The sequence below is a fragment of the Cottoperca gobio genome, chromosome 1, assembly GCF_900634415.1.
Source record: "Cottoperca gobio chromosome 1, fCotGob3.1, whole genome shotgun sequence".
NCBI classification, from domain to species: Eukaryota; Metazoa; Chordata; class Actinopteri; order Perciformes; family Bovichtidae; genus Cottoperca; species Cottoperca gobio.
In genome coordinates, this window is record NC_041355.1 from 7,275,679 (window position 1) to 7,293,459 (window position 17,781).

Consider the following 17,781-nt stretch of genomic DNA (forward strand, 5'->3'; position numbering starts at 1 on the left):
GCGTAGCTAGGCATATTTTAGGTGGGCTTTCATACTTTACACTGTAATCTACCGGGCACTAAGACCCTGGGGGAGTGGAGAGATGGCTCAGAGTAAATCAAGAGCAGCTAGGACCCTGGGGAAAAGGGTGCTGCTATAGACTGTACGGGTGTAGCACAGCTTTGATATGATAGATATCTAACTTCTGAACAGTCATGCTGGAGAGGAGAGGTTGACATTTTGGAAGATGCACTGTGTGAAATTGTAAGAAGTTATTAAAATGTGTTAGCTCCTTAACTTGTAATAACTCTAGGAAAGGGAAAGTGTAGTAACATTAGGTCTTCTATGTGTGTTGGTGTACTGTCAGTAGTCAATAGTAACTGGCTAGCTACAGAACAGCTAACGTTTGTTCACTATGGAAAACAATTGTAAACAGGAAAGGGTGAAAAGTTATTCTAACTATCATAATCTGCCAATGTTCATTGATCAGATGGATATAAGAAGAGTCCTAAGGAAAGGTGGCAGCTCTGCCACAGGGAAGCAGCAGCAAAGAACAAGTGATTTTGGAGCCAACAGTGTGATGGAGGTTAGTTCAGGAGTAAATATCAGTGGATAGGCTTTTCTTTGTCTTAAAGCGCACCAGATTTATGCAAATGTTCTTTCATTTGGGCAAGGGGGACCTGTGTCCTATTACAAATTAGTCAGTGTTTTCTCCAATGTTTTTGTGATGATAAATTAAAGAAGAAAATATGTGTTGCTTTGTAGTTATTGCCATCAGCTTATTTTTTTAATAATATTTTCACAGTTGCAAGTACCATCAACAGTAAGGGCAAACATGATTATGTTTTCAGCCCAACCCCATGGGCTCACAGAGATTAGCAAGTATAAGATTAGTAAGAAACAATTATAAATTCACATCCAAATGAAAAAAACTGGGATTCCCGGCTCATGTTCCTTTTTGAAGAATAACGTTTTCAAAATTAAAATATTTCACTTAATTGTCATTGGTTATGGTATTTTTTATACTTTGATATATTTTTCATATAATTGTTGAGAGTTGTGCCCCCTCCCCTTACCAAAACCACAAAGTTCTATTAGATCTAACATCTTCATTTTTCTCTCAAAGTGCACCAGATACATACAATACACTTTAAAATGTTAAAAAAATTCTGCCCCCGGACCCTCCTAGAAGATGTGAAGTCCACCCTACTCCTAATACATGTCAACATGACTAAGGCCAGGTAACATGGACCTGGTTAACATGACCAATGTATTGACAATGCAACCAGCACAAAACACTATGGGTGTGTAGCGGCTTTGCTCAGTGCAAAACTCCCAGATTTACTTATTCATCATCATGCCATCTGAGTTCCTTTAATGGTAACTGTACTACCATGCAGGTGCACACAGCTCCACCTCACCTCTGGGCTAAGACCACCCACCCACCTTGAAAACCTAGCTACGCCTCTGAATGGCACCATATGCCATTGCTTAACCATACAGTTAAAGCAACACTTCCCTGATAACAAAAGCTTTACAGAAGTATGTACTGATATATATTGCAGGCTAATTGCACAGGTTTTATTATATTTAGCAATCCTATGTTTTTGTTTTCAGCCTGTGTAAAATATGAGACTGAAACAAAAAAGTAAAGAGTTCATTCAGATATCAGCCAGGCAGTGATTTACCAGATATGTCAGTAATAAAGTGCATTAAGTGGACTACTGTGATTGGGTTGTCATTACTGTGTGCCTATCTCCCCGAATGTTTTATATCACAACAGCGCACTCCTGCGGATGGTCTGTTTTCATTTTTTGTTTGCCCATGTGCTCCTGCTACTTCACAGATCCATTATCCACGTTTTTCAACCATCTTGTTCTTTCCATGTTTATAAACAGAGGGTAGAGATAAAAAAAAAAGAAAGAAAAATAATCTGAGGTGAGCTAACCATCTAGACTGCAGACACCTCATGTTGTTGGGGCTGGGATTATTAAGGAACATTTCACAGGTTATATGATGAAAATAGCTGATAACTGTGATATTACACCAAACCTGTCAATTAAATGCACACTTTAAGCGCCCAAACAGCAGAACAAAATAACATAATGAAATGTAATCCCCATGGATACATTTTTAGTGTTTTATAGTCATTTGTGTGATTCATCAATTACATTTTTTTGATATTTTTTTGTTTGATTCACTGAACCATTTGCACCGACCTAAATTTATTCAGACGCAGATTCCAGGGAAGACACGAAAGTGAAAGAGTGTAATGAACAATACCACCGAAGTTAATACATTTTGAGAAACTACTGAACTCAACCTCCAGTTTCCTGGTGTGACGACACGAATTGCAGCCTATCGGCTGAGTTCCCCGGGTGGGACGTTCAGGGAAGAGAACATTTTTTAAATTATTTATTTATTCACAAGATTAATTTACAAATAGTTAGGAAATTATTAAAATTAAACAATAATTCATCCTTTAGACTGAACAGACAACAAATAACACATAGGCTAATACATTTACAGAGACAATAGACAATGGTATATAAAAATTATATAGATTACACAATATAACAACTAAAACTAAACTAAAATTTAAAAACGGACTATGCGATTGTTAGTTATAAATAAATTTAATTGGTCAGATCAATTTCTAGTAATATATAGAGATCTTTGGCACATTTGGATTTGATTAATTTCAGCGACTTATCATAGAGCTGAGTTTCATTACAGTAGCATGTAAAGATGTGTGATGTCTCTATACATTTAGTCTTATAAATAAAGAATTTTGCTAAAATCAGTACAACAAAGACACAAAAATAATGCTATTATGATCAATAGAAGAAGGGAAGAAAACTAGCATCCATGATGGCCATAATGTTGAGGAATACTTTTTTGCTGTTATCGTTTATTATCGCATGTCAGAATTGCTGTTGGTTTCTATTTTTAATGTCAACATTATTATTATTATTATCCCAGATTTGTTTAGCTACCATTTGTAGCACAATAGTGATAGCGTATGGCCCACTAATGAAAGTAGTGCAATATTTATATATTTTCAGTATTACAAACTGGGTGTCTGTGATGCCATTCCCGGAAGAAAATTATATATTTTAGTTTTTCTCCATTGTATACACACAACAAATGGAACTATGCGCAAAATACTGAAAAGTTGCTAGCTTTGAATACTTATTTCACGACTGTTGAGTCTTGTATACTTATTTTGGAAGCAAGCAGAAGTTTAACGAGGAAGCCCTGAACGCAGCACCCAGTCCCGTTCCTGCGGAGACTCCGGTCCATGCTCCGGTCCCGTTCTTGCACTGACTCGGACTCCATGTTGTTCCGACAGCCACGGAGCGAACAAGTGCCCTGGCCGAAAACTCTCACGTTGCAACTCTGTGTGTGCGAGTAGTAAAGTGTGTGTGCGTGTGAGTGTGTTGACCCTCGGAAAGAAGATGGCAGACTACCGGGATGACACCGGAGCTCGGGCCCTACTTGCTCTACAGTCGGCACCATGCAGTCCCGTGCGCGTCGGGGTGACCTCGCACTCCTATCACCAGCCCTCGCTCGCCCTCTTGGGTCCTCCGATGATGGAAGCCCGCGCCGATGCCGGGATTTTTCCTGTGCGCCTCGCTTGTCCTCCTCAGCAGGCCCTGGCCAGACTCGAGGGCCGGGACTTTGAGTTTGTGATGCGCCAGAGGACGGTCACCATAGGCCGGAACTCGTCCCACGGCTCCGTGGACATCAACATGGGTCACTCGAGCTTCATTTCACGGCGACACCTGCAGGTCACATACGACGAGGCCAACGGGTTTTCCCTCCGGTGCTTGGGCAAGAATGGCGTGTTCGTTGACGGGGTGTTCCAGCGGAGAGGGGCGCCGCCGCTGTTGCTACCCAGAGAGTGAGTCTTAGCATAGCCGCTACCGACAGGCTAATTATGGTAACACGGTGGCTGTCTGTTGAAGAGCTACCCAAACTTTAATGTTCAATATTCATTAACCTACGGATGGACAAACCGCCGCGGAGCCGATGTCATGAAAAATATTGTATATCCTTTAAATTATGTTTCCCCCTTTATTACTGGACAACAAACGGTTGAGTCAAACTTTAAAATAACATCTTTAAATTGTATGTAGGCGCTTGTAAACACGTAACTAAGAGTTCTTAATAGTTTTGATGGATATAACGTTACTAGCTTTGCAAAGTTATAACGATCTTCATATTCAAACAGGAGACACATTTTTAACAAGGATACAAAGTTTGTCATGACACCCCTGATCAGAGTGGTTTGATTTGGTCAGGTATAGCTTCGGTTAAGCGCACTGTAACCTTGGTGAAGTGAAGCTGTAACATAATAAGCCAATATGTCTCTACTTGAGGTGTAAAACTTTAACTGCTTTTCATTTGTCTGGATGTTTAAGGGACCCCCTACAGTGAACTTTTACCCCACTTTGTAGCTAAATCAGTGAATTGACCTAGCTAGTTTTAGCCGTTAGCAAACTTTAGCTTCATTTGGCCTACCGACAAGATAGTTAGCATATGTACTAAAAGAAAGGTTCCTGTGATATTTATCATAGTCGTGTTGTGATATAACTTTCAAAAATGTCTGAACTTCAAACTTTTTTTCTTCATATGAATGTGTTTTTGGCTGCTGGTAAAAGCCGTGCCTCAACCGTTTGTTTTAAGTCAATTATGTTAGCTAGTTGTGAAGCTGCGAGTCAACTTGTCACGTTAACATTAATGTAAACAAACGCACCCCTTGACAGCTCAGTTATGAGTCTTGAGTTGTTTGTTTTGTACTGAAACATGAAATGCATTTTTTTTTTTTTATCAAGGGGAACCCTCTGGTGTGTGAACATGGTTTTAGCTTTGATGTTGTGACACCATTGTCGAGGCTAGATGTTTTTGCCTTCACTATCTGGTTCGTTTAATTCGGTGGAAATCTTAAAAACGGAAAGCTTTGACGTTGTGTGTGTGTGTGTGTGTCAATCACAGGGTGGTGGAGGAGGAAGGGGGGCGCTTGTACCCTTTATCCTCTCTGATTGGCTGTCAAGACTGTTTGGGGGTGTGTCAGGCATTGAACAGGAAGTGCAGCCTGAAACGACATCCTCATTGCAGGAGCACATGGAGTAAACACAAGACTCACAAACCAAGGCCATATCCGACACGGCCGTGTTCACATGTGCTGCTCTGGCCCTGGGGCCTCTCAGGATTACAAAGCTAGCTGGGAAACGGTGTTAAGCCTGGAACCTCTTCAAATGTAGAAAAGGACAATTTATTATTGTCAAATATTCTAAATAAATATATAAATATTGTCTTTTGAGTTATCCTGCTAAATTTAAAGTATGAATACATTATTTTTTGTAGACCTTTGAATGACATTGGATTAATTGGGTGTTATGAAACTAAAAGACAGAAAGACACTTCAATATCATCTACGGATGCACCAAGTGTAATTTTATTTGGCCCATCCTTTGGCCTGACCTGCCTATTCCGATTTTTTTCCTTTCGGATAAATATGATTGACAGCATACACAAACAATTTTGTAACTTTTCTGCTATGGAAAATTTAAATTAAATGTTATGTTCATAGTAAAACTTTGACTATTAAATAACTTACACCGCCAATTAACAGGACCTTCTCTCGCTCAAACAAACCTCAAAGTTCCAAATGTTTTTAAGGTTGCTCTTTCACACCTTATTTTGGACTTGCAAGTGTTACAAATTGCAAACTTTATGTCTTCTTCACTTGTGCTGAAGAACTTCCACACCGGCACCATGATGTGTGTGTCTGTGACGTTACTGTCTGTGCGCGACATAAAACCATCACATTTGACCGGCAAAAAAATGGATATATGACACCAGACATGACCGATGCATTCACCCCCTCAAGTAGAGGCACCTTTGGCTAAAATTACAGCTTTGTATTTGTGCGGTTTAGTCTTGTATCATCTTGATCCATCTGGAGACTGCCAATTATTCCCAGTTATTTTGAGCAGCAATTTTGAAGTCCTGCCTCGACTTTGAGATTGGGCTGAAGTCTGACATTGCTGCTCTGAGACATTAATTGTTGTTGTTGTTATTATTATTGTTTTTGTTAAGTTATTCACGTTTAGTTTTTCTCTAATGTTTGAGGTCATTGTCTTGCTGTAAAATACTTCTAAGTCATAGTTCTCATGCAGACTGCCTGCAGCAAATTTCCTTGATGACGTTTTTGTATTTTGTTGCATTTTATTAACCCTTTACCTTCTCAAGACTTCAATGGCCTGCATCACTGAGGCATTCACACAGTATAATGTTGGGCACCATGTATCGCAGGTTATTTTCAGTACTCTGTATGATGGCCAAGAATCGAAATTGTGATTCCGGTAAACTATTGAACTTTCTTCTAGTTCTCACATGCTCTTTAGCACTAACACTATTCAAAATGTCATGTGAGTTCTTTGAATAGTGTCTTTCTCTTTGCTACTCTGGCATACAGCTGGGACTGTTGAAGTAAATAAGCAAAAGTTCTTGTGTGCACAGTGTCTTCCACCTCAGCTGTGGAACCCTGAAACTCCTTCAGAGCTCTTCTTGCATGGACAGTCAGTTGTTGAGGCTGGTCTGCTCTAGGCAGAGACAGCTGTGAGCAGACTGTACATGGGTCCGGTATTGGATTGGCAGTTGCAATTTTTCAGAAGACAAATTATAGAGAAACGATGGATTACGTAGACTGATTTAACTGTTTGAAACTGCTTACAACACATTTGTGGTCCTGTGGGGATGTTATTTTTTCATTTGTTCGTCTCCACAGGGAGGTCTGAGCCTGAGCTCGGCGCCCCTAGAATTAGTAAGGATTCAGTTTCTTACTCAAATACACAATCATCATATTTGGCTAGATAGGATGGTTGCAGTCACAAAAAAAAGACTTCACTACACTGAATAAATAACCTTACTGCCTGAACATGCTAGGAAACATTAAACCTATTTACATTAGTCATTAGGGTTCCATTGTGAAACATTTACTAAATACCTAACACACATCATTATTTTCAGGGGTTTCGTTTAGGCTTGAATTAACTTGGGCCTGGACTGATCCTTGCTTTTATTGAGGCAGTTGTCCAGACCTGCTTAGAGAAGAGGAAATGCAGGTTAGCGGGTGTTGTGTTAATACACCAGACTAGTTTCTTGTCCACAAAAGGTGTTGACTAAATATATTGTTTCTATAAGAAACACACAGTTAAGGGGGAAAGTGTCATTGCTTAACATATAATAACATTGTGATTACAAGTTAATTCTTGGAAACAATACATTTCAGTTTTCTTGAGCACTTTAAGACAAGACATTTGAGTCTTTAAGATAAGAAGTCTGTAAAATAGTCAGAACAATTGAAATCTTAACCTATATTTCCTATATTAATGTGATATGACTAAAAGCTCCAGAACAGTCACTAGAGAATAATATATTGTAATGCTTAGCTGTCGGGCATTGTATTAGAGAGAATGCACTAATCAAACTTTGTCTGTTTCTCTTTTCTTCTGTCCTGCGGCCTCCACCGTCTCTCCCTCCTGCTCTCCTGCTCTCTAGGTGTGTGTTTCGTTTTCCCAGTACGGTAATCAAGATCCAGTTTATGTCACTCCTGCAGCCTGAGGAGCACAGAGAGAGGGAGCAGCCTTCTCTTCCTCCTCGCCCGCTTCTGCCCCACATTTCCCCCCTCAAAATCAGCATTCCCACAATGCAGCAGCATGAAGAGCACATCAGGGCATTTGGCTCTCCGCTGCCCTCACCCACAGGCACCATCAGGTAAGGACCCACAACCACACACAATGATATGAACCCAACAGGTGTACATTGTTAAATACAAACACAGCATGTAATGTAATTTATACACTTCATAAATACAAAGCAGATGTTCCAGATTTGGCAGTAGGAGGCAGTGTTTTTTTTATACTTGTAATGTATTTGTTTCTTTCTTGTTTTTGCTCAAGGTCTTTCTATTGGTATTTAAATCCATATAAAATGCAATAAATCACAGATACAGTTGAATAGACACAATATGCCCTTAGAGTATTACTGTACAGTTTAGTAATTAAACCGTACACTTGCTTATAAATAAATTCAATAAGACAAAAATTGTGAGACAAATATAATAAGAAAAACAATAAGAAATAATATTAATAGATGAGTGTTAGGAAAAACATAAAAAAAGAGTAAAAGTTACAAATATATAAGTAAACGGTATATATTATGTGGTCAGTAGTACAAAACTTCTATACAATATCAGGTGCGTCCATTTTGTTTATATAGGTTAAAAATGCATCATAAGACAACATTTCTGAGCACAGCCTTTTGTAGAGTAGCACATTTCCACCGCTTTCAAATGTTTTCTAAGGTCTTTGATGTATAATGGAAGCTGTTTCCTGTAAAAATATGTTTCTTACGTGGTAGTAAACCTACAGTTGGTCTGATAACACAAGCAATCTGATGTCACCTTGGGAGTTGAAAATCATAGTTCTTCTTGACTTATTGTATAGAGGGTATAGGTCAGGGTTGCCAAACTCATTTTAGTTCAGGGGCCACATGCAGCACAATTTGATCTCAAGTGGGCCGGACCAGGAACATCACAGCATAATAACCTGTAAATAACGATGTTGTTCCCTTCGTTTTAGTGCAAAAAAGTACATTCTGATGTATTAATGAACTATCTTTTTACAAAACATTATGAACAACCTGACATTTCTTAAGAAAAAAAGGTGCAATTTCAACAATATTATGCCTCAGTTTATCATTTACACATGTGTGTTACAACTTGCAGATCACAGTGTGTCTACAAAGACAAAACATTTAGTCACAGGTATCTGGAACAGTATTTGACTTTATGATCAAAACAACTCATTTTTACACTTTGCAAACTCATCCCACGGGCCGGATTGGACCCTCTGGCGAGCCGGTTCTGGCCCCCGGGCCGCATGTTTGACACCCCTGGTATAGGTGATTCATTTACAAAATAATTGGCAGATTAAGCAGTAATGAAAATAATTGTTTGTTGCAGCCATAATATTAATTAATCATGGTGTTTTATAAAGAGTTGCTCTACATCAGTATATTCAATTGTACTGTTGTGGAAAGGCTTGTCTTTGTTTTGGGTAAGATAGAAAGCTGTTGTTTAAAAATGTGTTTTACTAAACAACACTTTAAAACTCAGTTGTGTCTTTGAGTCGTGTGAAAGATTATACAATGAGTGTTTTAGGTCTTTAAGAGTACATGAGCAGTTTCCTTTCTCACCTTTTCTTTGGTCTGTACATGTTTATTCATGTTTTCGCAGTCATCTGTTTGGATTTGCAAACATGTGAGGCCAGGCTTAGTTTCCTTTCGGTTTTACTCCTGTATAATTGTGACCTAAAAGACAGCAATGTTTTTACCACTCGCATACTATATCAGCTCATTTTTATTTACTGGTAATCTGCTTTCTTGTTGGAGGTGTGCTCATCAGCTGCTGCATTGTTTCTTGTTGAGATGGAAACCTGCACTTTAATGAACTGTGGTAGCACATGTTTGAAAATCACTGCTCTATAAATGTATATGGCATGTGCAACTGGCAAGAGTGGCGGTGCTGAGTGTGCCCTCTGGTGGCCTGTGCTGGTTTCTACATCACACAGCCCCACCAATGTCAGCTTGTGTGTGCCTGCCTTATATGGAATGGCTGCAGCTTTGAGGCGTGTGATTGGCTATCGGGCAGATTGTTTTGCCTGTAGGCCGTTTTTCCGTCCATTTGCGGTTTCCTTTTCAGAGCCCCCCCCCCCCTCGACTCAGCCCCCAGCTCCTGTTCTCTCGCACATGGACACACGCACACAACACACAGTCAAGAGTAAAGACGCTAGCTCATACATCTTTCCACCACTTTCCCTGTGGCCTTTTTCAGGCAGATTGTTATGCAACCTTTCTTGACGGTATACACATACAGTACATACAACAGAAGAGTATTGTGTAAAAGCACGTGCTGCTCCCACTTTAATGGCAAAGTGTCTCTTCACAATGTGGTAAGAGTCACTTTTCCTGTTTGGCAACTTATCAATGCACTGTATACAATAACATTCTTCTGCCCCTGCCAGTGTTCACACTTGCACTTCTGGCACATGTACACATGCAGATGGGGTGAAGTGGTTGTTGTAACAGCGTCAGAGGAAAGCAAAGACAAACGCTTGCTCCCTCGTGGAGGCAAACATAACTTTTAATGGAGTATGTAGATGTTCACTTAAGATGTCACAGAGCGACATTAAAGGATTCTGGTCATCTTCATTCATATTTCAACGCTGAGCTTTCAAAGCCACTTGCAAAACGGAGCCTGCAGCACAGTTTCCCCAGTCAAAAAATACAAACATAACTCTCTCGCTCTCTTCGAGTGCGCGTGCGTGTGATACTATCTCTGTATCTGTGGCTCTCTGTTGCCAAAGGCAAATCAAAGCACACTGACTCCCAGAAACCAGTGTTTACTTTACTAACAGAAGCAGGTGTGTGTTGTATAAATTACTGGGTTTTCCTTGTGTTCTGTCTCAACAGCACCAGATAAAACCTAGTTAATAATTAACTTACCTTTTGAGTATTTCTGCTTATTGTTGTGTGTTTTATGATCACTTATGTGTTTAGAACGACCTAGATCTGAGCGTGTGTGTGTGTGTGTGTGTGTGTGTGTAAGAGAAATTATGCTGTTGTATTAAAGTTGTCAACAACACGCTGAAAGGATTATATTCAAAATACCAATTTTGATTCTTGCATCCAAATTAAGATTCATGTTTTCATGTTGTTTCCCCCTTTATTTTATATAAGTGCAGTATTCGTCTAATTTCACAAAAACCTTACAGTTTTCTGTTTATTTTTGTAATGGTTCATAAGTGATTCTATGAAGTTTATACCACTAATTTGGGCTTTGTTTTGGGGTGACGAAGGGACGTTTCAGAATGTGACTTGTTTTGACATATTTGCTGACCTCAATATTGCCCCTTGTCATTACATGTGCGTTTGTTTACATAAGAATGTCAACAACAGTTTAACCAAAATGATTAACCGACATTATGAGTCATTGCGCAGACACTACTCATTTTTATTATGAGGGCCAGAGAGGCCATTTTTGGTTTTATTTTAATATGTTTTATTTATTAAGGATATTTTAATATTTTTTCAGTCTAATTCCAATGTCTGAATTTTCCTAAGAATTAAAAGTTCATTGCTCTCTGAAAGGGTAATAATAATAATAAATTGAATTTATATAGCGCTTTTCAAGACCTCAAAGCCGCTTAACTTTCATTGTTATGCTGTTATATTATCATTATATCAGTTGCATAAAATACTCTTAAAATGACAATAATATTTATGGGACCACATATCGTCCAACAAATGTTGTTATTTTGACAGGCAAAGTGTTAGTTTTACTCTGGCGTCTGTGTTGCTTTCACAAGTGGCCTTCAAGCATCACTTTAAGCCATTACCTGACTCTTTCCTCTCACCTCCAGTGTTCCTAACTCCTGTCCGGTTAGTCCTCGAGGGGCAGGGTCATCAGGGTATCGCTATGGACGCAACGTGACCTCTGACCTCCAGTTAGCAGCCGAATATGCTGCCAAGGCTGTTTCTGAACAGAGACGAAACATTGCTGAGCACAGAGGTGGGGGAAGTGAGCAGTCGGCTGGTGGAGACAGCCCCAAGGTGAAGACCCAGTAACATCAAAATGCCTCAAAGAACACATCATGTTTTACTTTCAAAGAGGTTGCTTGTGTGCTTAAGGGTGTGTGGATGTTAATACTTGTCTCTCTTGTCCAGGATGAGTCCAAGCCACCTTATTCCTATGCACAGCTGATCGTCCAGGCCATCTCTTCGGCCCCGGACAAACAGCTGACTCTCAGTGGCATCTACGCCCACATCACGAAACACTACCCCTACTATCGCACTGCAGACAAGGGCTGGCAGGTAGGGTCTTTCCGTTTTGAGCTTTCCATGGTTTGACATGACAATCCAAACTTTCTAGCCACACAGTTATGGGAAGGTTAGGTTTAGTAACATTTTGAAGATTATGGTTGTATGATGAAGACTTACTAACAGTTATATACAGCTACTGGCAGACATTTCAGAATAAAAGAAAAAGAAATAACATTAAAGTTCGGTGATAAATTCCTTCAAATGAATATTTCTGTGTGTCCAGTGTCATATTATTTATCTTGCCTCCTTCCAGAACTCAATCAGACACAACTTATCTCTCAACCGCTACTTTCTGAAAGTGGCCCGCTCTCAGGATGAGCCTGGGAAAGGGAGTTTTTGGCGTGTGGATTCTGCTTCTGAGAGCAAGTTGGTGGAGCAAGCCTTTAGGAAAAGACGGCAAAGAGGGGTGGCTTGCTTTAGGACGCCATTCGGACCTCTCTCTTCTAGGTAAGTGGGTCTCCTATGGCATTCAGCTGCATGGGCGTGTGCTGTGCTAGGGGTGTAACGGTTCTGAAACCACAATGTCTCGCCCCTCTCTCTTGCGGCCGCAGCCTATAATCACTCATTATGTTACAAGGCAGATCTCTCAGGATGGCTGCTAATAAACCAGTTCAATTTAAAGTTTACTTACTAATGGACAAAGTCAATTGTCAGCAATGTGTAGACTGATCAGTTCATTTATGTGAAGTACATTTATAAAGTTAATCTACAAAAAAATCAAGGTCTGAACTGAACAGTGGATTTGAAATGGTTACACCCCTAGTGTGCGCAATACACACAGACGGACACAGACAGACACACACACACAGACGGACACACACACAGACGGACACACACAGACGGACACACACACACACAGACGGACACACACACAGACGGACACACACACAGATGGACACACACAGACGGACACACAGACGGACAGATGCTCTGTCGCGTCCCATTTGACTGTATTAACCCTTTCTCCCTTCTCTCTGCTTCTGGCTATCATTTGATTGGATAGAACAAAGTAAGTCTAATTTCTAGGTTGATATATTCAGCAGAAGGCACTGGCCGTGAAGGAGCTCTGTATGTTAATAAAGTCTCTTGATGTATTAACTGATTTCTTCTGTTTCTCTTTCAGGAGTGCTCCTGCATCGCCGACCCACCAGGGACTTCTTTCACCTCCATCCAGCGGGCTGCAGACTCCTGAATGTCTGAGCAGGGATGGCTCTCCTATCTCCCACGAACACCACGAACTGCTGGCTAACAAACTAGCATCTGTACCTGAGTATAGGTACTCTCAAAGTGCCCCAGGTGAGCCTGCCTGCATGCAGGCACACACACACAAATACACATAAATAAATTCAAAGGCCCGCACATGAAAGCTCTTATACTCACTATAAAATAGGTGAAATTGTTGTTTGTGTTTGTTTCTGCGCAGGATCTCCTGTCAGTGCTCAGCATGTCATCATGGCTGCACCCACTCACCCAACAGTGCTGCCCTCAGGCCCGGGGAAAGCCCTTGCTTTCATTCCAGGTGGTGGCGGCCAAGTCCAGCCCATCCACATGCTCCAGAACCCCATTCAATCCTCTGTCACCATGGTGCGGGTGGTTACCAGCGTCCCTTTGACTTCTAACCCTCCGAATGGGTACAGCGCTCCCTCTGTTGGAGGAGCAGAGGGCCACAGTGAGCTCAGAGGTACAGTACTCTGTTTGTCCTTATTAAGCGATACATTAGTGATCATACGTTGGTCTGTTCACCTTCAGTGCTAACTATTTAAAGCTGCTGTGGACTCGTCATACTCCATAATTGTTTTGCATTTTCTGCAGTATTGGGAAGTTATTGGGAGCTGCTTTCATTTAGCTCCCAGGCCTTTTATTTTTGCAGTGTGGAGGACATTTGGCTACATTGAAACATTCATATGTTCATAGTCAACCTTTCAAAGGTTTAGGATATATGTTTTGCATGATTGAACTCTGGACGGACCATAGGAAACCGACTGATCGGACGTCTGTCAGTTTAGTAATTGTGATCTCAGCTGGGGCTTCTTAAAGTTGGAACCAAGGTCCAGATCAGAATTGAACTGTAGATCAATATGACCGTGTTATATTGCACAGGGATGTATTTTCTTGTGTTTGAATGTTACAAGTGTGATTGAACACGCCCACATACCTATAAAGAGCATGGGGTCGTTCTCAAAGTTTGTGTGCTTTACATTTGTATCAGTGTCTCTGTCCGTCTGGCAAACACACCTTTTGTGTCCAGGTTCATGTTACCTGTCACTTATGTTAAATGAGTAGTTTGAGTGCAGTTATACCGTTTAATGGGCTGTGTGAAGCTTAACGTTTGAGTGCCTGATTTAGGCTGTTAATACTTAAATGGCTGATGTGTTACTTTTAGGTATAAAGAAAAGTCAAACGTCTCTGTTCACAGTTAAATTCAGGTACATTATTATTATTAGCTATAGAAACAAGCGGGTTAACTGGTCTCCCTGAAGAGAAAATACTTAGTTTAAGAGATTAAAGATGAACTGCTCATTATATGATTGTAAAACGTCTGCTCAGTTCAGTTCATCTGGATGAATGACTATAATAAACGTGAGCAGGAAGGAAACATTTTTTGTGTCAGCTTTTCTAATAAAGATTCCTTATCTTTGAGTGTTGATCACACATGTGCACTTTTATACACATGTAGTGAGTTTTGCTTTTACATGTTTGAATTGTGTTTCTACCAGAAGCCCAGCTGAACAGAGAGCGAGTGATCCAGACTGTGGACAGTGCGGTGCAGGGCGGGGATGGGCGAAACCTGGCCCTGGGTTTACATCAACTTCCTGTTCGTCCTGTTACCCAGAATGGCAAACACACCACTGCTGCTGTTGCCACAGCAACCAGCCTTTCTAATGCATCTGGTGAGATTTTCTGCGGAGGATGAATATAGATGGGTTTGCTTAAAAAGATGGGTTCAAGGCATCGAGATATAGCGATGGGTATAGTTAGGATTTTATCAATACTACTCTTATTGATGGATAAGAATTTATTTAAAATATAACTGAATGCAGCAACATTTAATATCTCACTGGAAACAAATCTGAAAGTCAATAAAATAAATATAATTCCTAACATTGCGACAGACATCAGTCAGTATCATTCGTGCTGCCTCCGCTGGTAGAGGGAGGGAGGGCTGCTTTGTCTCAGCCAGCAGAGTTTACAAGAATTTGCCAATTTTTAAGATGCGTGGCAAAATAAGCTAAACGGTTCGACTTCATGCAGACGGCTTTTGTTTTAGCTAGCACACTGTGCCTGTGTAAAACATAGGGCTGAGAGACTGCGAACAGAACACATTAAGATATCACGTCTACATGTTTATGCTTGTTGAACAGGTGTATTGATACAGTATTGTCTTTTGACTTGCATAGGTTTTATTGCACTTACTTACAGTATTGAGGGTATTTGGAGGATTTCTGCCCCGACACAGAGCAGAGGAGATGCTGCAGCATGACAAGAATTATACCTAAACGTTAAGTGCCGCTAAAGTAAGGTCGGAGGATATCAATACTCCGGCCTTGAATAATTTAACCCTGGGGCCCGTTTAATGTCAGGTTTCAGTAACTGTTCCTGGCTGTTCTTACGCCACCTAACTTTTCTTTTTCTCTCCATTTCCCCTCCAGGCCTGAGTAGTCCTCTGCAGATATTGGCTGCCCAGGCCTCCAGCTCCCCTCCAGTGCTGGTGAGCAGACAGCCCAGTGCAGACACGTTAACCGAGCAGCCAGGCGAGCCCCAGGCCAAACGGCCAAAGATGGAGGACGAGGGCGGGACTGAATCTGCTCAGCATCAAGTCACAGCCGCTCAGCAGCCTGTCATCGTTGCCATGACATCACAAACCCACGACCCTAGGATGTAAAACCCAGGGTCTCTTACCAGGTACCCGATGGACGGCCTCCTCATGGTCCCCTTACTGCTTCGCCTTTTATACTCATTTGATATGACTGCAGCCGACACGGCCAAAACATTTATAGGCAGCCTCTCTCAACAGAAGGGAATTAAATTGTAAAAAAACATATATTTTGGTCAAAAATAGATGAAAACTTTCAAATACATTCTGAATGTAAAAAGCAAGTAAATCTTTCAGGACTTTTTCAGCTTTACAGTCTTTTTTAATGTAATCCATCATTCACTGACAACACAAGTACGGATATTAAGCTTATGAGAGCATTATGCATATTAATATCATTTGAGCACTACTTTTACTATGTGAATGTTGGATAATATCTCAATACAAGCTTTCCTCTAGTTGATGGATCAAATGCATCAGTTACTGTCACTCTCAGGCCAAAGAACTCACCTCTCCTGCACTTCTGATTAGAGTCACTGCCTCATTTAAAAAAGAAAAAAAAACACAAAAAAACCCCCCCAAGGAATGTGTGTTCAGAGATTTGAAAAGGCTGGCATTAACAGAAGAAACTGTGACGATCAGAGTGGATTTATTGTGTGGTTTCACACAATCGTGGACAGAAATAAAGAGGACTAAGCTACGTATACCGAGGCCATTGATGGGAGACTGTTAAGAATATGACTGTACTTTTCATAAAGCAATCCTTACTGAAAACAACGGTTGTCTCACGTAGAAAAGAAAGATGTTAATATTAAGGCCGAGACCAGAATATGAGGGATCTATCATTCTTGCCTTCTCTGGAACGCATACAAAGAAAGAAAATGGCTATTGTTTTGGAAAAAAGAGATATGAGGAAACCCAGGAATAACAAACCAGGACTTTGCAGTTTTTGCTTCACTTCAGCTCAGTTTGGCTTATCAGTGTGAAGCTCCGCAGATTCAAGATGATCTGGGTGATTGGACAGCAGAGAAGGGCAAACAAAGAGGCAACTATTTGGAGTTGATTGAAGTGGAGCTAACCTAATGTAGACAAACTGATTGTTTTAATTTTTTCTTCTTCTCTTGTTTCAGTAGTGGTAAAAGGAGAAATGGAACAGCCTGTGCGTACAGTTTTGTTTGTCTTAGCACAGAAAAGCATTATTGTAATAATCCTTAAAGCCTTAAATATTTCTACTTTGTTTTGTCATTTTATTTTAACCTTTAGACAGCTTTATCTTTTTTTTTAGATCGTTAACAAAGCGCTTCTTTAACAATACATGATCGGCAACACTACAATAGTGACAGTTATGTTGCATCGGTAGACTTATCAGGGGAAGGGCGGGACCAACACATGACCACAAATTTCAACTGCTCTAGTCTTTTTTTCTTTCTTTCTTTCTGTATGGTACTTTTGACATATTTTCTACTCTCGGCTCCCCACTTTTGCTTTCAATTTCTCCCTAAACGCATTAACCTTTCTCCCAATCTACCTCTCTCCCCCTCTCCTCAGTGAGCAGTCTCTATCATGCAGTCTCCACAGAGGCATCACACTGTTGGCAGTTCCTGTCACAGACACTGCCTTAATTAGATATTCTTCAGCACTTTCTCCCCTCCCCACTCTAATCTCTCACTCTGCCTTTAGCTTTTTCCGAAATGTCCTCGCACAGGCCTCATTTTTAGCTGGCAATCAGGCACAATTTGCGCAAGATTTCAGTGATTGTTGTTGCACATTATTAGAAAAAACAAAAGATGCGTAATGATTGTATGCTGCTCTATCTGCTAAATGACAAAGCTATTTAGAAGGTATTTTTTCTGATTTTGGAAAAAAGAAAAAATATTTTGCTATATGTAAAAACAGCTGTCGTCAATACGTAAACATTCTGGAAATAGAGAAGTATATGTATTTTTAAATGTTCCTGTTTTTGTGATTTGTTAAAATGTGTAGCACAAATTAAAATTCCTCATTGACTTAAATATTACATTGCCTTCTTTCATGTG

The 17,781-nt window shown here is 40.4% G+C and overlaps 1 protein-coding gene across 1 annotated transcript; it reads left to right on the top strand.

Annotated features, from left to right (window-relative positions):
* The first annotated feature begins 3,269 nt into the window (after positions 1-3,269).
* foxk1 (forkhead box K1) lies at positions 3,270-17,757 on the top strand. Its single transcript, XM_029432272.1, has 9 exons — positions 3,270-3,883; positions 7,549-7,764; positions 11,472-11,661; positions 11,776-11,922; positions 12,185-12,378; positions 13,055-13,227; positions 13,355-13,612; positions 14,649-14,822; positions 15,582-17,757. The coding sequence occupies exons 1-9, from the start codon at positions 3,438-3,440 to the stop codon at positions 15,812-15,814; spliced, it is 2,031 nt and encodes a 676-aa protein (XP_029288132.1). The 5' UTR covers positions 3,270-3,437; the 3' UTR covers positions 15,815-17,757.
* The last annotated feature ends 24 nt before the right edge of the window (positions 17,758-17,781 follow it).

What these genes read in the sequence shown, in the direction of transcription:
- foxk1 (XM_029432272.1), top strand. Translation starts at nt 3,438, where the DNA reads ATGGCAGACTACCGGGATGACACCGGAGCTCGGGCCCTACTTGCTCTA. An exon ending in GTACTCTCAAAGTGCCCCAG is followed by an intron (nt 13,228 to 13,354) that starts GTGAGCCTGCCT and finishes GTTTCTGCGCAG; the next exon opens with GATCTCCTGTCAGTGCTCAG. An exon ending in GGGCCACAGTGAGCTCAGAG is followed by an intron (nt 13,613 to 14,648) that starts GTACAGTACTCT and finishes TGTTTCTACCAG; the next exon opens with AAGCCCAGCTGAACAGAGAG.